This window comes from Capricornis sumatraensis, chromosome 23 (genome assembly GCF_032405125.1).
Source record: "Capricornis sumatraensis isolate serow.1 chromosome 23, serow.2, whole genome shotgun sequence".
NCBI lineage: Eukaryota > Metazoa > Chordata > Mammalia > Artiodactyla > Bovidae > Capricornis > Capricornis sumatraensis.
The window spans coordinates 30,994,167-31,014,743 of NC_091091.1; the positions used below are offsets into that span (position 1 = coordinate 30,994,167).

General features: G+C 37.2%; 2 protein-coding genes across 5 annotated transcripts in view; one reads left to right on the top strand and one right to left on the bottom strand.

The window, feature by feature from the left end:
- MXI1 (MAX interactor 1, dimerization protein) overlaps nt 1-3,232 on the top strand; it is a 92,846-nt gene extending 89,614 nt beyond the window's left edge. For all 3 annotated transcript variants that reach the window (XM_068961352.1, XM_068961354.1, XM_068961353.1), the window contains one exon: nt 995-3,232. In XM_068961352.1, the coding sequence (XP_068817453.1) occupies nt 995-1,158 (164 nt within the window). In that variant the 3' untranslated portion in view covers nt 1,159-3,232. The remainder of the gene's footprint in view (nt 1-994) is intronic.
- Nucleotides 3,233-9,040: 5,808 nt separating this feature from the next.
- SMNDC1 (survival motor neuron domain containing 1) lies at nt 9,041-20,199 on the bottom strand. 2 transcript variants are annotated; one of them, XM_068961536.1, is made up of 6 exons: nt 20,068-20,199; nt 18,807-18,926; nt 13,677-13,819; nt 12,894-13,055; nt 10,659-10,812; nt 9,041-10,226 (listed from the first exon to the last, which is right to left on the bottom strand). In XM_068961536.1, exons 2-6 carry the CDS (start codon nt 18,924-18,926, stop codon nt 10,089-10,091), a joined length of 717 nt encoding a protein of 238 aa, XP_068817637.1. In that variant the 5' UTR covers nt 20,068-20,199; the 3' UTR covers nt 9,041-10,088. The 2 variants fall into 2 exon arrangements, with proteins under 2 accessions (XP_068817637.1, XP_068817639.1); XM_068961538.1 differs by lacking the exons at nt 18,807-18,926; nt 20,068-20,199 and adding an exon at nt 15,923-15,983.
- Between the last annotated feature and the right edge of the window lie 378 nt (nt 20,200-20,577).

Genomic DNA, 20,577 nt, shown 5'->3' on the forward strand with positions numbered 1-20,577 from the left:
TATTCTTCAAAATAACTTGCTCTGTCTTCTTGTGCTCAGCTAGAATCCACTTTTCTAAAGCAACTGTGATCAGTGTGAACCGTTAAAATCAGTGCCAATATGAAACATAAGGCTTTTGAATTTAAGAGAATTGAAGGGAGAAAACAGTCTTTCAGCTCCGTTTAAAAAAAAAAAAGTATTGCTTTTTATGTATTATTGCTGATTGCACATGTAGTATTTAACAATTACAGTATGCATATATAGATATATGGGTCACATATTTATATTTTATCATGTTTTGTTTTTGAAGTAAAGTGAAATACCATCAGTATTTAAAGTAAAATGCCTTTACTATAATCTTTACTATAGATCTGACTATAATCCAGAGACTCTCAAGCCTCACACCCTCATTTCAAGCTATACTTGATAAAAGAAAATTAATTTGAAGACATATCTGTGTTCTTTGCACTTTATAATGATGGCTTATTTTGGTTACTGAATAGTCAGAGATCTTTATGATGAATCCTGGAAATCTATAGAACTATACCACCAAAGGCCTGGATGGAATCATATTCTAGTTCATCTATATTAAGTTTATGCTCCCCCTCCCCACCAACCCCCATGAAGGGAGTTCTGCTTAAACATCACTGAGAATTAGTTTCTAGTTTAAGGCAAAACAGATGTTAAACCACTCTGGATTGGGATCTTTCAATATTAAACACTTAATTCCCAAATAGGTCAAGTGCTTTTGGTGGGAGGTCTAGACAGACTGGTGTCAAAAGCTTTAGTAAACTTGCTGCATAAATTGAGACCACCACTGTATACCAGACATTTCTTTGCAAATATATTCATTTCTCATCTTTGGTTCCTTCTGTTCCTAAGAGAGCGCTGATAACAGTTTGTATAATAATTCCTTTATATTACAAAAAGTAATTACTTTTCCTCGTGCCCTGTTAGTTCTTGCAAGTGCACAAATACTAGATTACTAATGTTCCTCCTTTTTTCCCTTTGGCAGAGGAGATTGAAGTGGATGTTGAAAGCACAGAGTTCTCCCATGGAGAAGTGGACAATATCAGTACCACCAGCATCAGTGACATTGATGACCACAGCAGCCTGCAGAGTATTGGGAGTGACGAGGGTTACTCCAGTGCCAGTGTCAAACTTTCGTTCACTTCCTAGAACCCAGCATGACATGACAGTGCAGGGCAAAATATTCACTGGGCCAATTCAATCCAAACAATCTCTTAAATTGGGTTCATGATACCGTCTCCTCTTTAAAGCTAAGCAAAACTATACTTGAACAAAAGGGTCGAGAGACCTCTATTTAAGCAGATACTTAGCAAAAAGTGGGGCAGAGCCTCCCCTGCAGAACAAATATTCATAATATTCATATTTGAAAATCACAGTTTCTAATGGCAGCAGAAAATGTGTGTGAAATTTTCTCAATTTGATTTAGTGATTTGAAAGAGGACACTGGAGATTACATCCTCTTTTTCTTTTCTAGTTTGCTCCTCTCATACTGATTGAGTAGACACATTTAAGGATGGGATTATGAACCCTTCCCGAACTCTTTGGTCCTAAAAACAAGAATCAAACCTATAGTAAAGACAAGATAATCAGGCATTAATCTTGGATAGCTAAAAAGTAAAACAGCCTAGGACAGCTTACCATGAAGCCTGTGGATGATCAATTCTTTATAAAAAGGAAAAAAAAAAAAAAACTCATTTCATGCTCTGCAAAAGGAGAGACCCCCATGAAGCCTTTTGAAAGGGATCATCATGCAGCTCAGCTTTCTGTTGGATTCCATGCTAAGCAAGCTAACCTTATCCTGCCTTGTTAGCACTAGGGCACCCAATCGCCAGCTCGACAGTCAGCCGCCCTTAGGCCCTTGGGCACATGGGGCAGCCCCTGTGTGTGACAGCGTCTACCACGCAGGGCCTGATTTCGGATTGAGGGGCCAGAAGGAAACAGCTCCACGTGCCTCTCTGTCTGCGTGGGCCAGAAAGTTGTACACGCAGATTAGCAGGCCAAGGTCTGAGCCACGGCAGCATTTTTATTTCAGATTTTGATAACTGTTTGTATGTGTTGAAAACCAAAATGACATCTTTTTAAAGCTTGTCCATAAAGTACATAGACGTCTTTTATAGTGTAAAACACATGGGAAAAAAATCATCTATTTTGATGCAGCATTTGATAATGATAAAACACCTCACACCTCACTCTTTATAGTGCACAAAATGAATGAGGTCTGGGCTAAGTAGAAAAAAGGTCAGTGCTGTTTTTGTTTTTAGAATCATTACCTTTTATCATCTCTTAACCATCTGATTATCTATAGTAGACACACTATCATAGTTAACATAGTTAAGTTTGGCACTTGTCTCATTTTAATGTAAAGATTTGCTTCCGTTTTCCTACAGGCAGTCTCTCTCCTTCCTCACAGCCCCATTGTGCAGGTGCTATTGTTGCTCTTGTCAATATTTTCAGAAATGTTATTTTAAGTGAAATTTCTAGCCTGCACTTTGATGTCATGTGTTCCCTTTGTCTTTCAAGCTCCAAGGTTCTCCCCGGCCCTCTCCCTTATCCTGGGAAGCCTTGGAGACCTTACCCTGACTCTTTGGACTTTGTATACTTTAAATAATTTAACTACCCTTAATTACTTAAAAAAGGAAAAAAAAAGCTTTATGATTTTCATAACTTATTGCTGATTTTAATGGGTTAATTTCAGTCCTGTAGTTTTATTTTGTTTAGATAGGGCTGGGCAAGGAAAAAGACAATAAAGACAACCATATTTAGCAGTGCAGTTGAGTTGTGTGTATGTTAAACTATCCTTTGTAAGTAGCACTTTTAATAGCTCTCACTGCTTCTATATATGAAGTGAACCATCTTGGTCATACACAAGGCCTCATCATATACTTATTTGTTCTTGTGCTCTTCCTGTGCCTCCAGAAATATCTTATCCTTGATTGTGGTATGTCTGAGTGAAAGAAATTCTTTGAAGTAGATGTGTGAAAAACTGCATGCCTTTAGAAGCCCATTATTAGAACTTGCTACTTCAGGTGCTGGGGACTTAATGCAAAACATGGTCAAAGAAATTTGTTTCTGTGGCCCAAGTAAATTATTTCTGGTTTCATTTATAATTACTCCTGGCCAAGTCAAAATATTCCTCTACATGCTTACTTTTGACTTTCCCAAGGGAGACAGTTTGAAGACTGCTAACTACCATGGAAAGTAAATGGAAGCCCAGTGACAAAGTTTCTGTTTCGTTATTCCCATGGCATTCACTTGAATCACTTGCCTAGGGCTGGAATTTCAGACTTCATTTAGATGAACTTGAGGCGCTGCCATTTTGCTGTATACGTACAGGATGGTGGGCTGGGAAGCCTTTGTCACAAACCTATAGGACCTATTTCAACTGCCCCCTCAATTACTCCTTCCCTGAATTTGTTTTCTTTGGGGCAAGGGGATGGATTGTATGATGAGTATTAATTTTTTAAAAGACAAACTGACTTTGAAGATACAAAAAGTTAACCGCAAGAAATAAAAATTGTGAATGAAGAATACCCGAGTGCTTCTTGTACCACCCTTCACTATGAAGGGAAAAGATATGAATGAACATCCACACCTTGAGAGGCAAATCTCTTTCAGTGTCCATGTTGATACTACACTTCAGTGGTCAGAATTAATGGCAGTTTAAAATCATTGCCATTTCTTGTTCTATAGTTTTAGAACAGGTACCTTGACTGATAATGCCATGTAACCTAACTGCAGATGGTTTAATGTACCAAATTTCTTCGGGCAGGACACAAAGCCATTTATCATTATCTGTTCTCCAAATAACTTTTTAGGGAATCCCTTTGGCTATATACTATTATTCAAATTGAAAACCAGTCTGGAGGGTACCATTTAACCCTCACTAACCTGAGTTAACACTGCCCCCTATATAAAACACCTGCGTGCTGTGATGTGTGCTCACTCACTCAGTCATGGCTGACTCTCTGCAACCATAAGGACTGTGGCCTGCTAGGCTCCTCTGTCCACGGGATTTCCCAGGCAAGAATACCGGAGTAGGTTGCCATTTCCTCCTCCAGGGGATCTTCCTGACCCAGGGATTGAACCAGTTTCTCTTGCATCTCCCACATTTTCAGGTGGATTCTTTACCACTAGTGCCATCTGGGAAGCAACAACAGCTTTTAGTACTATGAAGGGATTTAAAAAGGCAGTGAGAATTACTGAGGCAAAGCTTCTAAACCTAAGGCCACACGGACGGTTTCCTGGGTCATTTCTCTTGACTGTTTACCCTCTAGGTAAAGGTTTACCAACTGTTTACCTTCTTGGTAAAGGTTTTTTCAAGGGTTTGTTTTCTTCCACTTAAGTCCTTTCTCTATTATCTATCCTTCCACCTCAAAATATTCTGTAGCCCTTCCAAAAATTGCATAATAGAACAAGGGTTTTGGCTACATTTAAGTAACAGTTCTAACATTTGCTAAGGATGCTGGAGAAGTTATTAAATTACTTCATGGAGACTGTTTCCTCCTGAAAAAGTTGTTAAAAATACTACCTCTATTTTGAAAGACTGTTAAGGATTAAAACTGATATAAGTAATTCAACCCCACCCCCACAATCTAGGGGCTTGTAGCACCTAGATTAAGAGGTATATACTCCTCTACTTTCTCTGATGAATGCAACCTTCTAATCTCTTCATCTTTAATCTTGAACTTTATAGTTATTCTGACTCTGGGTCTTCCCAAAAAAGGCTATTAAAAATGGTTCATTTTCACAAAATTCTGTGGCAGGTTATACATTGTAAGACGTAAATTTTGACATCCCATAGTAATTTTTAAATAAAAGCTTTGTAAGAGTCATGTTATCACTGGTTTTAGTGATTACCTGGTCTTCCTAAAAAAAAGGACCTGAGTTTGGGTATGTTATACACTGATAGTAACTGCTACATAATAAATTGAGTGCCCCAGTTAATATTTTTAGTGCTGGTCTCACCATGAAAAAGAATCTTATTGGCCTATGTACTACATCTAACAGGAAACTAGTTTTCTTATGGAATACATCTGATTCTTTTAAATAAGTGTAGATCAAAACAGAGTACTGGTTGGCAGCTTCAGTTTTTCCTTCTGTTTTACCTTTGTGCTCAGTAACCCAGTTGTGTCCGACTGTTTGCAGGCTCATGGACTGTAGCCTGCCAGGCTCCTCTGCCCATGGAATTTTCCACGCAAGAATGCTGGAGCAGGTTGCCATGTCCTTCTCCAGATAATCTGACCCAGGGGGTTGAACCAGAGTCTCTTTCGTCTCCTGCACTGGCAGGCGGATTCTTTACCACTAGTGCCACCTGGGAAGCCCTTTACCTTTTCATACAGTAATCAATTATTATGGGAAATGACTTAAAATGAAAATGAAATTCTTTTAAAGTTCTGCCAACTTCCTGTAATTTTGGAATTTTCTATTTTCTCAAGCTCTTAGCTATGGAGGATGCTTTTAAAAGTCTTTACCAGTAAGACAATAATTGGGATAGTCTAGATTTTCACACTAGGGCACAGAATAGCACTGTAAAAACACAAAAGCCATAACATACCTCTAAAATGTATATAATACAAATTTAAGAAGTCAATTGTTTCTAAATTAGCAGCTTCATCACACTCACTCTGAAAGCTAGGTCAACTAAACTTGACAGTGCTTTTGGAGGGAAACACTCTGAGCAAAAGAACCAAACGGCTATTTACTCCTCCTTCCCACATACTTCTGGGCAATGAACAACTGGACAATTACCATCTATTAAAGACTAGCCTAGCTGCGGATCTCAGACTTCAACACTAGTTTTCTAAAGTCAAGTGTTTGCTCCCGAGTCAAGTGTTTCCTCCAAGCCTGAATTGTTTCTGTTGTCAGAAATTCACTGCATCTTGCTAAAGTGAGCATAACCATGGCTTCTTTAGCTGTGCTCTTTAAAATTAACTGGGGAAACAAATTACAATTTTAATAATTCCAGCAACAAGTCTGTACTGGTTCTGTAAAAATGAACTGGTCAAGTGCTTGATGGAAGTAAACTGCCAGGTTTTTTTTTTTCCAGCAACTAAAAGATGACTTAAGTACCCAAACTTTGGTATTTTTAGTTAAGTTCAGCTGTCAACTACCAGAAGCCCAGCATTCTTCTCAGATCTGCTTTTCCCTGCTCAAGGCACACACAAAGAAACTTAGGTTGGTGCAGAAGTAATTGCGATTCTGCCTTGACTTTTTTTTGACATTGGAATATATTCTTATTCATTTTAACGTGCATTTCATGCTTTTATTTTTTTGCTAGTGACTCATTACTTGCTGTTTATATTTTAGACTATGGAAATAATACTAAGACAAAAAGCAATTTGAGCGATTTTCTTGAGTTCAAAATGGGTTGTAAAGCAACAGAGACAACTCACAACAGCACATTTGGCTCAGGAACTTCTAATGAACCTACAGCGCAATGATGGTTTAAGAAGGTTTGCAAAAAAATAAATTAATTAATTAATTTATTAAAAAAAAAAAAGGTTTGCAAAATAGGAGAGAGCCTTAAAGATGAGGAGCTTTAGTGGCCAGCCATCAGAAGTTGATAACGACCAACTGAGAACCAATGTTGAAACTGATCCTCTTACAAGTACACGAGAAATTGCCAAGGAACTCCACGTCGACCATCCTATGGTCATTTAACATTTGAAGCAAATTGGAAGGTGAGAAGGCTCAGCAAATGGGTGCCTCATGCACTGCCCACAAAATAAAAACTATTGTTTTGAAGTATTGCCTTCTCTTATTCTATGCAACAATGAACCATTTCTCAAGATTGTGACATGATGAAAAGTGGATTTTATATGATAACCAGTGATGATCAGCTCAGTGGTTACACTAAGACCCTCCAAAGCAGTTTCCAGAGCCAAACCTGCACCCAAAAAAGGTCATGGCCACTGTTCGGTGGCTTCTGCCAGTCTGATCCACTAGTTTTCTGAATCTGGCGAAACCATTACATTTGAGAAGTATGCTCAGCAAATTGATGAGATGCACCAAAAACTGCAACTCCTACAGCTAGCATTGGTCAACAGCCAATAACTGCCTAATAACTGTCAAGCTGCACAACCGCTTTAAAAGTTGAATGAATTGGGCTATGAAGTTTTGCCTCAGCCTCCTATTCACCCGACATCTTGCCAACCAGATACCACTTTGAGAATCTTGACGATTTTTTTTGCAGGGAAAATGCTTTCCAAGAACTCGTTGATTCCCAAGGCTTGGATTTTTATGCTAAGAATAAACTTATTTCTTGTTGGCAAAAATGTGTTCATTGTAATGGTTCCTATTTTCATTAATAAAGATGTGTTTGACCCTAGTTATGACTTAAAATTCAAGGTCCGAAACTGCAATTCCATTTGCACCAACTTAATATATACATAAGCTGAAAGGTAAGTGAAGACCCTCACAGAAATCCAACACCTTCATCTGTGTTGTTGTTTTTTTTAATACTTACTCTGGCTAGGCCAAAACAAATTCATAGAAAGTCAGTATTGGTTTCTGAACCTCTTGAGATGTTTCTTAAGAGTACATTTATACAGATATGATTTTAAAAAAAAAGATCACAGTATAAGGGGATTCAGTAACTTTGGTTTTGTTTAAACTATGGTATTACCTGTTATTTTACCTGCTATGCTCTTCCTCTCCACTGTAGTAAAAATTCAGTTTAACTTGCAACTCAAAAATCCTAGATATAAAGAATGTTTACATTTACTACTGAACTTGTAAATTATCATTTATACTACTTGGTGGTTTCATAGTATAATACAAATACTTAATACAATCCAGTGAATGTTTATTGAACTCTAAGTATTTTAACAAATACAAAACCTTAATGGTTTTAATAGATTTTCTTCCTTTTGTATTTTAGTTAATACCAAGTTGAAGCAAAAATTCAAAGCTTTAAAAATACTTGGCTCAATCTACAGACATCACACAACTTAAAAACTATGAATTTCCTTCATCACTTAAGTTTTCCTTTGCTATTTTAAAGGCAGACACAGCATTAAAACTGCACTGCAATGGAAAGCCACACACATATGCACACCTTTCACTGAAAAAAAGCATTTTAAAAAATGAGTTGTTACATTAAACGAATATTTCATTTTGGTTTGATGCCTAAGTCTTCATAATTGGGCTCAGAAAATTGCCACAACTAAAATTTAAAATTGTTTTTTGGCGGTTGTTAAGACTGTCCTTCCCTTGAAACAGTCAATAACAAAGTCAAATGCAAAGTCAAATGTTAAGTTCTGAGAAGACAAATGCAACCATAGCCACATGGGGGCCATTAAGTATGGTTCAGTCCATCAGTTTCAAAGTTTCAAGTCCTCTTTCTTGATAAGCAGGGAAACTCTACATTAAATTTTGTAACAACCCTTCATAAGACCAAGAATCATTTGATTTTAGAAAACTGAGAGGTTAACCACCTGCATTTGTAAAATACTATTGGTATCATGCTTCTCACTAAGCATTTCTCAACTTCAGCTTCCCACTATGAGACAGGTCTCCCCAGGATTCCTAATTTTTAAGTTTAGTCCAGAGATACTATCATCATCCTGCAAACTGGATTTCTCAAAGGGTCACATCTAGATCTTTGACAGAAGAGCTCTTGATTTCATGCCATATGCCTATTTGTAAAAGGAAGGCCCATAGGGCCAAAGGTGGCACAGGTCTACCAAAAAATTAAAATTCATGAAATAAAAAACTTTATTTTCTCCTTCTACCAAAAATTTATAAACATCTCTATTAAACACAGCCCTTAAAATAAAAAGAAAACTAGTTTGTCCTTTAGGATCCAATTTCTTATGTCCAATATAAGGAGTACATAAAGATTTACCGAAACCTTTATTACTTACTCAATATTCTTTTCTGTGGAAATGATGTATGCTTAAGCACTGTATCAATGCTGGCAGCTAAGACTTTACCTATTGGTTAACACACCCTGGAGATTTTAAAAACACTTTATTTAATAAAAGTTAAACATACAAAAACTGAAATTAACACACATCTTAAAAATCATCTTCTTCCACTAATAGGAGGACCCTTTTCTATGCATATATTTGGCTTAAACTCAACTCAGGATAATTGTGAAGTTCACTTACCAACAAATCCTGACAACTTGATCTAGTTAACAAAAATTATAAACTCAGCTACATGAACATAATATACAGGGAAATTATGGTCAGATTAATGCACAAGAAATACAGTAAATTTTTAATGATGAAACATTCAGTACTCTTGTTCATTAATTTAGCCTTGGTTTTTTACAAAAATAGTATCTACATTGTATACAGGGCTATACATCAGCTTTTTGTTTTCTCATATAAACATTACACATCCAAAAAATGTCACCACTACCGTTAAGTGAAAATCAACACAGGAGGAAAGCAAACATACAAAAAAAAAAAGAAAAAGAAGAACATTAGAAAAGGTAGCTGGTCCTAAACATGGTTTCTTACATAAAACTAAAATTCAATGAAAAGAATAAAGAGCTGGATCAATTTTAGAGATGGCCTAATAGGCTTAGGAAGCAAATTATTGAGAAAAACCTCAAAAGAGAAAACTTTGCCATTTACCAATTAATCTAGTTTTAGGTTAATTGGGCAACAGATAAATTTAAGCTGAAGATAAGAAAAACAATGAAGAGAAATTCTTTTTAGCACATTGGTATTTTGTGTTGATATTCCAGGGAATTGCTAGAGTATGTGGCAAGTTCAAAGCATCTGAAAATTCCCAGTTAGAACTTTACAAAAAGTATTTACCATCCATTAAGTGGGTACCTGATACTAGGAAGATGAATAATTCATTTAAGTGCTGTATTTATGCAGCATTTATCTAGAAAAGTTGCTTTATCCAATAAACTTTGAGGAAACTGGTAGTAGTAATGAAAAAAAAGTTTAAATGAGTAGCAGTTATTAAATGCAATTTCAAGTTTCATTCTATTGAAGTCAAACAATGACAACAATGGTATCTTCTTTACTCATCTAACAAATAATTTACCTTTAGAAAAATATAAGGATAAAAAGGTAAATGTAAAGCCCTGCAGAGATGAAATCCAACAGTTTTTTTGATTATTGAGGCATCAAATGCCTAACATTGTATTTAGAGGTATCTTGATACTGTGTCATAGGTTTATCAGCAATTCCACAAGTTCCTACTCCAACTTTGCCAGTTACACTCTCAGGTGAAGCAAAAATACTCCTCTTTACCTAGAGAGAGGAAAAAAAAAAGAATTCTTGATTGGTTTTGGAAAAAACTAAAATTTCAAAATACACCTTTAAGGAAAAGTACATCAAGAAAACTTGAGTGATCAAAAAATTTTCCAGTGATACCCAACGTAAGTAAGTGGTATGTAAGATAGCACACAGGTTTTCAAATTTTAGTTTGTAAAAGAAAATAACCTAGATCTTTTATAATTCCTAATATAAATTCATTCACAGTGCTTCCACTGCAGAGACAGTGGCTAATGGGGATATTTTATATTCAGTAAGTCAAAAAGAAGATTAAAGAGGATTCTGAATTCAAGATCCAGTTGTATTTTTTAAAATCTCATTGAACCTCCTTTTTCATTTTAAAGTTATTTTAATGACAGCCACGCTCTGCAAATTTACAAAGTATGTATGATGAAAGGATTTACTAACCTGGCCTTTTTTGTTTTTAGAATAGGCTCTGTTGTTGAACTGTTGCCATTTTACCTTCTGGTCCTCTCTTTCTTGTTCAAGTTCTTTTATTCTCTGTGCCTTTTTCAAAGCTTTCTTCTTTTTATATTCACGCTGCTGGGCAATCATTTCTTTTCTGTGTGGACAAAACAGGTAAATGTCAATTCAAAATGACCTCAACTAAAAGATGACTTCAGTGCAACCACTCTCCCGCCAAAGAAACCCCAAAATCGAGTAAGTTTACACACTTTTCCCTCCACAAATAAAAGCACTAACAATGCCAGCACTAACACCAATGCCAATCACTCAGGACTAGTAATAAATAAATGTTATTTGGAATATACAGTATCCTTGGAAGCTTTTAAACACAACTGTAGTAATCTATTACCCATTAAAACCCAATATTTCAACTGACTTTTAATTTGTCATTTACATAGCTTTTACAAGTTTTGTTTCCAGAAAAGATGAGTTTCAACATGAAAAGCTAACTAAACCTTTATCAATTTTTAAATGCGCAGTTAGCAAGTATGATATGCTGCATTTGGAAAATGCAAAGATTCCATGCAGATAAAACTATTTCATCTTGATTGGAAGAGCTCAGCAGCACAAAGGGAAATCATAGCTAGCAATTCTTAAAACAAAAACAACTAGGGTTTTCCAATCAGAGCCTGAAAGCTCTCTCAGTAATTCCTGCTAAGTTAACACTTATCACCAAAGGAATGAATACAGAGGTATTCAAAATGAGGTAATATGATTCAGACTTCTCTGTATCATATAATCACTTCCATGAAGTATGGTTTTTACACAATGTCAAAGACTAAAGTAGAAATCTCATGTTGTCCTACAATCTATTTTTCTTATTGGAATGCTTAAATCAAATGTTATTATTAATAGATGACATAATTTTCCCAAATTCAAATATATTTATGTAGCAAATTAAGTTCTGAAAACACCTAGACAAACCAAAAGACGGCAAACTGTGATAAATATGCAGAAGTTAACTGAAAACTGTTAATTCCATCTCCTAAACAACTCTCAAACCATGCACGGCTCCATCCTTACTGCTGCTCCCTTGGTTCAGGTCACCATCATCTTATACCTGGATGACAGCAGTAGCTGCCTTCTCTCTGCTGCCAGTAATCACTCAAAAGTTCAAATATGAACATATCAAATGCTCTCCACTTGAAATGCATCAGTGGCTTTGTAGCTCTTTATGATCTGGCCTCTACCTTTCTAACCTCTTTCTCTTGTTAAGCTACCCCCACCTCAAGCCCCAAGTTTTTAACCAAAGGATTTCTTTCTGTTACTTCTATGTTCCCCCCCATTTTTTGGTTTTAAATGTACTTCTTGTTTAACTTACTTGTTAAGTCATGTCTGACTCTCTGCAACCCCACAAACTACAGCCCGCCAGGCTCCTTTGTCCATGGAATTCCCCCAAGAATACTGGAGTGGGTGTCCATTTCCTTCTCCAGGGGATCTTCCTGACCCAAGGATCAAACCCACATCTCCTGCACTGGCAGGTGAGTCTTTATCACTGAACCACCAGGAAAGCCTATGTGTCAAGAACTGTGCCACATGTTTTACTCAAGCTATGAATGAATCCTTACAACCCCATAATGGAGATACTACTATCCCTGTTTTATAGATGAGGAATCAGAAGGTAAGCAGCTTGCTCAAGATCATACCTTCTAGTTCATTAACTGGCCAACATCTGTCCTTTTCAAATCTCAGTTTACATGTCATTTCCTCCAAGAAATTTGCCCTCACGACAAAAATGCAGCTTGTTACCTTTTCTTTGTTCTCTAAAAGTATCTGTTGTGTTCCCTCCATTACTTCTACATTAAACTTCTTCTTTAATTATGTGTCTATTCTTCAGATTGTAAACACAGTTAGGACAAGGCCTAATTTGGTCTTCTTTGCTGTGGTGGAACCCAGAACCTGGTTTAGTGAGATATACTTTTAATTTTACTCTTAATCTTAAGATATCCTCTTAATAAATAGGTATTAAATGCCTAAGCAGGAACCCCAAAATGTCTTCACTTTACCTAGGTATACGTATTAACAGACACTGTTAACCATACACTGCTAACCTTCAAAACAATTGTAAACAGTATTATAACTTTCTTACCCTAATATAGCCTGCACAGATTCTGCAGACAACCTCAAATACCCAAATGGGGAAATTACATTTAAAATGCTAAAGTCAAAATCACTTACTTTGACATGGGTTTGTTGCCACTGTCCTCCTTTGCCTTCCTTCCTTCTTCTACAGGTTTGAGGTTCAACAATGGAGTCACTTCAGCATTGCCATAGCCAGCAAAAGTGATTGCAGCGGTGCCGTTTTCTTCATCTATCTCCTCAATCTCCGCTTCATAACACCTGTAAAGATATCATGGCTGTAAGCAGGTGAGTAAAGGTTTAGTACTCAGCCTATAAGACTTATACTGCAGTGATTCAACTATTAAATGTGTCTAAAATGAAACTTATACAATCAAACGTCCCTCTGGCAAAGATAATACAAAAGAGCAGCTAGAGTTAGCCACTGGCTTTTAAGGAAGGAAGTCCCAACCAAAATATTGCCCAGAAGTCTCTGACACATCTACTAAATGTGTTTTAGTCAATTTCTGTGAGAAAACATACTTCTTATATGAATCATTTCAGTGTATGTGCATCACGGAAGTCTAAGAGAGCCAACCATTACTCAATTTGCAACCCAAAGAGAAAAGAACTTATAGACTGTATTAAAATAAAGAAAATCCATTCACTTTCCTCTATTTCATGTTTATTTCCTCTAGCATCCAAGCCATTCTTCTGCCCTAAAACTTACTCTAAAGCTGAAAACTAAACTATAGTAATGGTAACCACCCAAGAATCAAATCAGTTGTTTAAGTCATATCAGCCATATAAAGACTAAAATAGAGTAGTTCAAGCTGAATAAAAATCACCTTACCATTGTACTTTACTAGTTCATGTTAAGTTACAGTTTTTTTCTACACTTACTGTCCATCTTCACTCCAGATTGCCATACACTTGTCTCCTACTTTCCATGAATGAGTGGGCTGAGTAGAAGCAAAGTTGTCTGAACTTGCCAGAGTTTCAGAAGGCTGAGTTGACAGAAGGTCTTTGGTTAGTTCAATAACCTCCTAAAAAGGAAAAACAAAAACCATTATCTTTATAATTCACATTGTCACCTACTTTCAACAAACAACTTCTTTCAGTTTTTGATATCAGCTCTCATACCATGTAGCACTCATTAAACTACTCTACACATATTTATTTGCAGTTCATAACGATACTATGATATAGATACTGTGATTATCCCCATGTAGAAACTAAGATAAAACATTTTATACAGTGGTGGTGGGACTTAAACCTAGGCACTTGCCTTTCAATTTAATTAACCTCTAATACTAACAGAAATACAGTGAACTTGAATTTACACTGTACATTATTTTTAAGCACCTATTTTAGCTAAAGAGATCTCTCTAAAGGTGAGAAATAGTCAACTCTAAGGCACTGAACTAGATTCAAGATCCCTTTTATCTCATTATCACTGTCATGTATTTAATTCCAATGAACTTTTAATAGGGCATTGCTTGGCAGTAGTACTAACTGCGTAGCCAACAGGGATGCTCTCCCTGCAAAAAAAATAAGCCCCCAAAAACTTGAAGGAGCATTATTAGTAATAAAAATGATCCTGCTCATATGTATTTCTACTAAAATACTATAGGTATGTATAAAAAAACAGTAGTTTTTCTAGTCATTTATTATAATACTTACCCCATCTGGGTAAGCAAATTACCAAGTCAGATTTAAAATATCCCAATACTATAATGTTAAACACATTAGCACAGCTTCAACTAAAAGGAAAAAGTAAAATAAATATAACACACAGGTAGGCAAAGCCTTTCTGTGTGACAAATACATTTTCTAACTTAGGCTTACACTTACTGCTGCTGCTAAGTTGCTTCAGTCGTGTCCGACTCTGTGCGACCCCACAGACGGGCAGCCCACCAGGCTCCCCCGTCCCTGGGATTCTCCAGGCAAGAACACTGGAGTGGGTTGCCATTTCCTTCTCCAATGCATGAAAGTGAAAAGTGAAAATGAAGTGGCTCAGTCGTGTCTGACTCTTAGCGACCCATGGACTACAGCCTACCAAGCTCCTCCATCCATGGGATTTTCCAGGCAAGAGTACTGGAGTGGGTTGCCGTTGCCTTCTCCACTTACACTTACTGACTTCATTCAAAGGTGTTTGGTAGAGTTGGTTAAAAAACTTAAAAATAAATTGATAGATTCTGCTACCAATCTACTATATTTTTACTCTGATGAAGACTCATCCTTTGCTGTTGCATATAAAATACCTTAAACATCACACTGTATGTTCTGGGAGAAAAATGAGCGAAGTTACACTCTATTCAGTTTCTCCTGGCTCCCACTGAGGTTTAATAATACCCAAGCAAGTGAAACATTACTTCTCTCCTAAAAATTTTAAATTTTCCCAGCTGGTTCTTAAAAACTTTTATTTGAGCCTTAAGGACAAAAAAAAAAACTTATTAAAGCCCTTGGAGAAAGATCAGTTTTATGAATAAAAAAATTTTACAAATGAAAATACTAGAAGATTCAGATTTAAGTTAAAAATTCAGACTAATATCTTTAATGAAATTTTATTAGGTGCCAAATAGCCATTCAAATGCCTTTTAATTAGATAATCCTTTGCAAATAAGCAAGGGATGTCCAAATAAATAGATGATGTACTACACAAAGAAGGAGAAAAATTATCCAGTCTTGTTTTTAATTAACCACTTTTAGCACTAGGAATGTAATCCAGTAAGTCTGACTCAAAAGCCTATGCAATTCCTATCATTAAATCCATTTAAATAGGGATCATTGGACTACTAATGCACAAACATGAAGTCTGTGTTTTTAGATCTCAATATTTAGAACTCTACTTCTCTTAGAATAAAACATCTTTCCACTATGTTTTCATAAGAAAATAAATTTTCACCAAAGAGAAGGGTCCTGAAAAGCTGTGCAGTTATAATCTCCAAGGCCCTGCACTGAAAAGACACTTTAAAAAATCCAGAGCATTTATTTCTAGCTGTCTTTTCACTTTGCCATGTTGTACATTCCCCTCCCAACAATTACGAAGACCCTTCTAAATGTCTTTTTTTTTATTCACATGTGCATATGGACCAAAGTATTATAAATATGATTTCATGTATGAGGGAGTTCTTAAAGGTACATACCATTAATTACTTTTCCTCCCCCAAGTCTGAGTTCTGAAACTGCTCCTTCATTGACAGATGGGCAGCAGTTACAGTTATCGGCAATTCCAGGAAGCATCAGATGTTGTGATCTACATATCAGCAGGTCAAAGGGGGTGCACTCAAGCACTCTGCTTACTGAAGGAAGGCGTTTCGGGGATGCAGAGAGCCACTGTAATATATGAGACAAGTGACTTGACCCCTGCCTCCTTTAGAACCAGTTTATTCAGCAAAACAGCCTAATAAATTGATTATTTTTGTGATTATCACAGACTGCCTGGGGAGCTAGTCAACTAGCTAGCCTGGATTTTACTAAACTCACTTCTTTAAAGTGAAAAAAGAAAACAAATTAGGATTTCAGAAGACTGATTTGCTGCCTATTGAGTAACTTTATATGAAAGATAGTGTCTTAAGAGATAAACATAGAAGTCTTACTGGCAAAATGAAAGTCACTGGAAAAAATGCAGAAAAAGGATTCTGCATAAATGAAACTGCAAACAAATTATTAACCAGAGTAAGGATATTCCATAAAAGGAACACAAAAATATAAAGGAGACTACAAACTTGGTCATCAGTCTGTGAAGACTTTTCAGCAAATATAAAAGATACAATTAAATACCAATGGCACAAGGAATATCCCAGAAAGCAAGGAAGGAAAAGGATTTTTTAAAACACAAAAACCTATGACAAAATAGAAACTGTAGCTATAGTCAATGGAGGTAACAATTACTAGATGGAAGCAGATAGCAAAGTATTTTTCAGAATTTCATCTAATACTAAACGATGTGTTCCATCTTTGAGTAGTTTTCAGTTCAAAAACAAACCTGTATCTAGCAACCAAAATGACTGCTTTTTTTCCATGAAAGGAAAAGAATTTGAGGTCAAGATTGGTTGGGAAAAACATTCTCTGTTATTGCTAACTGAAGTGTTAGAAAGTGCACTTCTAAATCTGTGCCATCTGATATGATAGCCACATATGGTTACTTAAAATTAAAAATTCAGTTTTTCAGCCATCCTAGTCTTATTTCAAGTATTTGATAGCCCCACGTACCTAGCAGCTATAATATTAAATAGCAGATATAGAACACTTCCATCACCACAGAAAGTTCTATTGGACAATGTCTTTCAAAATGGTTATTTAAAAAAGAATATTTTACAGAACAACCTCCAGGTCATTATTAACTGAACCCTAAGTAAGCCATTTAGCTGGTTACTACAATGCCTACAGCAATGGTCTCCCTCCCTACAGTACTTCCACTATAGATCACGTCCTAACACAATTCTGCCCAGACTCTGAAATATATTCCAGAAATACTAAAATACCAAGACTCATAATAATGCTGTCTTCACTCCCAACTCCCTGCTCCACCAGTTCCACATATACCCCCCCCTTACTGCCAATTAAATATAGGAAGCAAGGTATACAACACTGACACAATGTTTCACTTTCTTTAAAGGAAAAAAGGACTGCTTTTAAGTTGGTTTTTAATGAGAGAAAGAGAGAGAGAAAGAGAGATGGGGGTAGGTCAGGCTCTCTAAGACAAGCAGAAAGTTGCCCTGAGATGGGAGAAACTGCTCCCAAAACATCTTTTTCTTACTGACTAGCTCCCTGAAATCCACTGACCTGACTGCTACATACTGAAGAGAGGCTTTGGTTTCTGTTTTTTTTTTGTTGTTGTTTTTTTAAAATAACATACTATTGCAACTTCACGCACATCTATCCTAAATCCAGAAATTGAACCTAAAAATATTCAGCTCATTTAAATTATGCCCAGGTAAGCTTTTAGAATTGTGAATCTGGACCCCATTTCAAATAAGTTTTGCTTGTTTGCAGTTCTACTATCCCTAAAATATTGATCATTTTAATTGGCAAGAGGCTGATATAAACAGAGAGAAATTTGATATGTAGTATGAAGATGATTCGAGTTGTTTTGAATCAGTGAAGATAAGTCATCTAATCAAAACATCTTTTAAAACTCTCCAAAAAATCAGATTCAGAATTAGATGAAAAGCCATAGATATTTACAAATATTATATATGGTGTTTTTATTAATCAACCTAGGGTTGTGAGAAATAATAGATATTTACTTCTATGGCTTTATGTTTGTCTTGAAACCCCAGAGGAAGTTTTAAAAAGCCAGTTTCATACTTACTGCTCTTCCAGGACAAAAGGAACACATTAAATTCAGGTCGCCTTTTTACATAGATTCGGTTTAATTTCAAGTTGCTAATAAGTGTCAATAATTACATATAAGACCTAGCCTTAAGTTCAAACATTACGTAACATTTATGCAGAAAACAAACATCTCTTTAGGTATTTTTATATGTTTTCAACACAGGCACTAGAGCTAGCTTTGTTACACTTACACACACGCACAGGATCTCTGGCATGGGTGCTCTATTTCATTTTCAAAGAAATCTTGTGGCACTGAAAAGAATCTGATATAATCTGATTAAGCTATATTTTCCTCCTTTAATTTTAGTTACCCTTTGAAGTAAAATTCCTTTTCCAAGTCTTTACAAACAGAAACGTTATCCACTGTCAAGTTATATGTACCTCTTTTTCTAGAGTGATAGTGACTTATTAGCTCTTACTTTTAAAAATTCTAAGAGCATATAAGGATGACACAACAAAGAACAATGTTTCAGCTGTTTTGATGTACACAAACTGAGGCAGCAACCCTTCTCTTAGAAGCCAAGTATGCCTCTGTGGGTGCACACATGTACACACAAGGGGTGTGAAGGGGAGAAACACTCCCTCCAAAGGTATTATGGGTACCCATAGACTCTAGGCAATAAGCCACTTTTAAGCCACAGAAATACTCTTTTCAAGCAATGAAGCTACTATGTATTGCCCCATACTTACTTGTAAATCTTTCTTTAATTTTAGTAAATCTTCATTTTCTCCATTTCCAGACAGCGCAGCCTCAACTTGCTGGAGTTGAGCTTTGTAGCTTGCCAGCTGCTTTGCTAGATCCTCTGACATCTGGTGAAAATAAAGAATAAAGTCATGAAAACAGAACCAAAAAGACAAAACATAAAAGAAACATTTTTTTCCTGTCGGCCTGAATTAACCCTTACCAATGTTGTTCCCAACTCCTTATAATTCACTGCAGCATAATTTATTACTACTACCTTTACTTTCAGTTCAGAGAAAAGCTGTCCGCCAAACCACAAACTTAAAGTATTCTGAAGATTATAAACATGTAAGATATATTCCATATAGAAACAGAAAACGAGATAAGAGGAAAAGGGAGAATAATTTCTAATTTTCTTTAAACTATTAACAGGGAAGAGACATTGTGTTAGGCTCAAGGAACAGGACTGTTATATCACATCACCAAAAATTAAAATAGAAGGCACTAAACTGTTGAAAGATTTGAGGCTTCCAATTTTTAAGGGCTAAAAAGTACTTCGAAAGCCAAATATAAATGGCTTTTGGATTAACTACACAAATGACTTTCTCCACAAGAGCTATAATGCGTGTGTTCAGAAACTTCTTCACAGTGCAAAAATCTTTTCACCCAGTCACTTAAATACTGCCAATGTATTTTTCTGCAGTAAAAGAAACATCACAGATGTTCTCCAATTTAGGCAATCTGAAGTACGGGCCTTTCACTAAATCCAGCTCGTACTTCTGAAAATAAGGCCGGAGAGAATTCTTTCTCGCTTTATTAGCAAACGTACAGGGTTTCCGAGACCGGTCTGTGTAACAAATCCCGGCCAACCGCAGCCCAGAACCTGGAAGTGTACTTCGAAAGGGTTGGTGCAAGCCAGGCTGCTCCCCTTCAGTCACCCTACACCTCAAAGCCCGCCACAACTAGCTCGACCATTTCAGACCTCGAAATTCCAACAACTTCCAAGGAAACCGAAAACAAGAACGGAGCCGAGGCCCCAGGAACCGGAGCCCCACCCGCAAACAGGCTCCCCACAGAAGGGCCGAGGGCGTCCTTAAGATGCCTCTCGCGCCCAGCCCAACCCCGTTCAGGGACGCTCGGGCTCAACTCTGCGTGGAAGAGGAGGCCGGCGCCCGCGCGTCTCCACTGCGGCCTCGGCCTCTGGCCTCCGGTTCAACTCGTGAGAGGTCGAGGCCCAGCGAGGCCTCACTGTCTCCCTCATCGCGTTACCTTGTGTGGGGTTGGGAGAGTGGCGGCGGGAAGGGGTAGGGGGCAAATGAGCCCAGCGGTGGCAGCAACAGCAACAGCAGCAGCAACAAAACAGTCCGCGTCGACAACTAGTTAACCCGGGCTAGAAATTCGGGTCTCAGTCGGGAGTGAACTGGAGAGGACTAAAGCCGGGGACTGGAAGGAGGTATAGAAGAGGCGGGTGAAGTCTCGCGAGAGGTTAAAAATCCTCGCGAGAAGTCTCTCGATTCACGTGATTCCTAGCGCCCTCTAAGCCGCCGGTCCTTAATCACGTCAGGGACGTGAAGTGGACCGCGCCGGGGTGGGGGACGGGAAGGGGGGAGGACGAGGGGGGAGGGGGGGAAAGGGCGGATAGGTAGGAAATGACGTACTGGGATGCGCCAGGCGCCGGATGTAGGTTCGTCTTCTCTTAGTTCCGGCTCGGACTGGGGAATCCGTTTGTTATTTTAGGTGTAGGCTCAATCCAGCGAATCCTGAGGTTCCCAGGGTGCT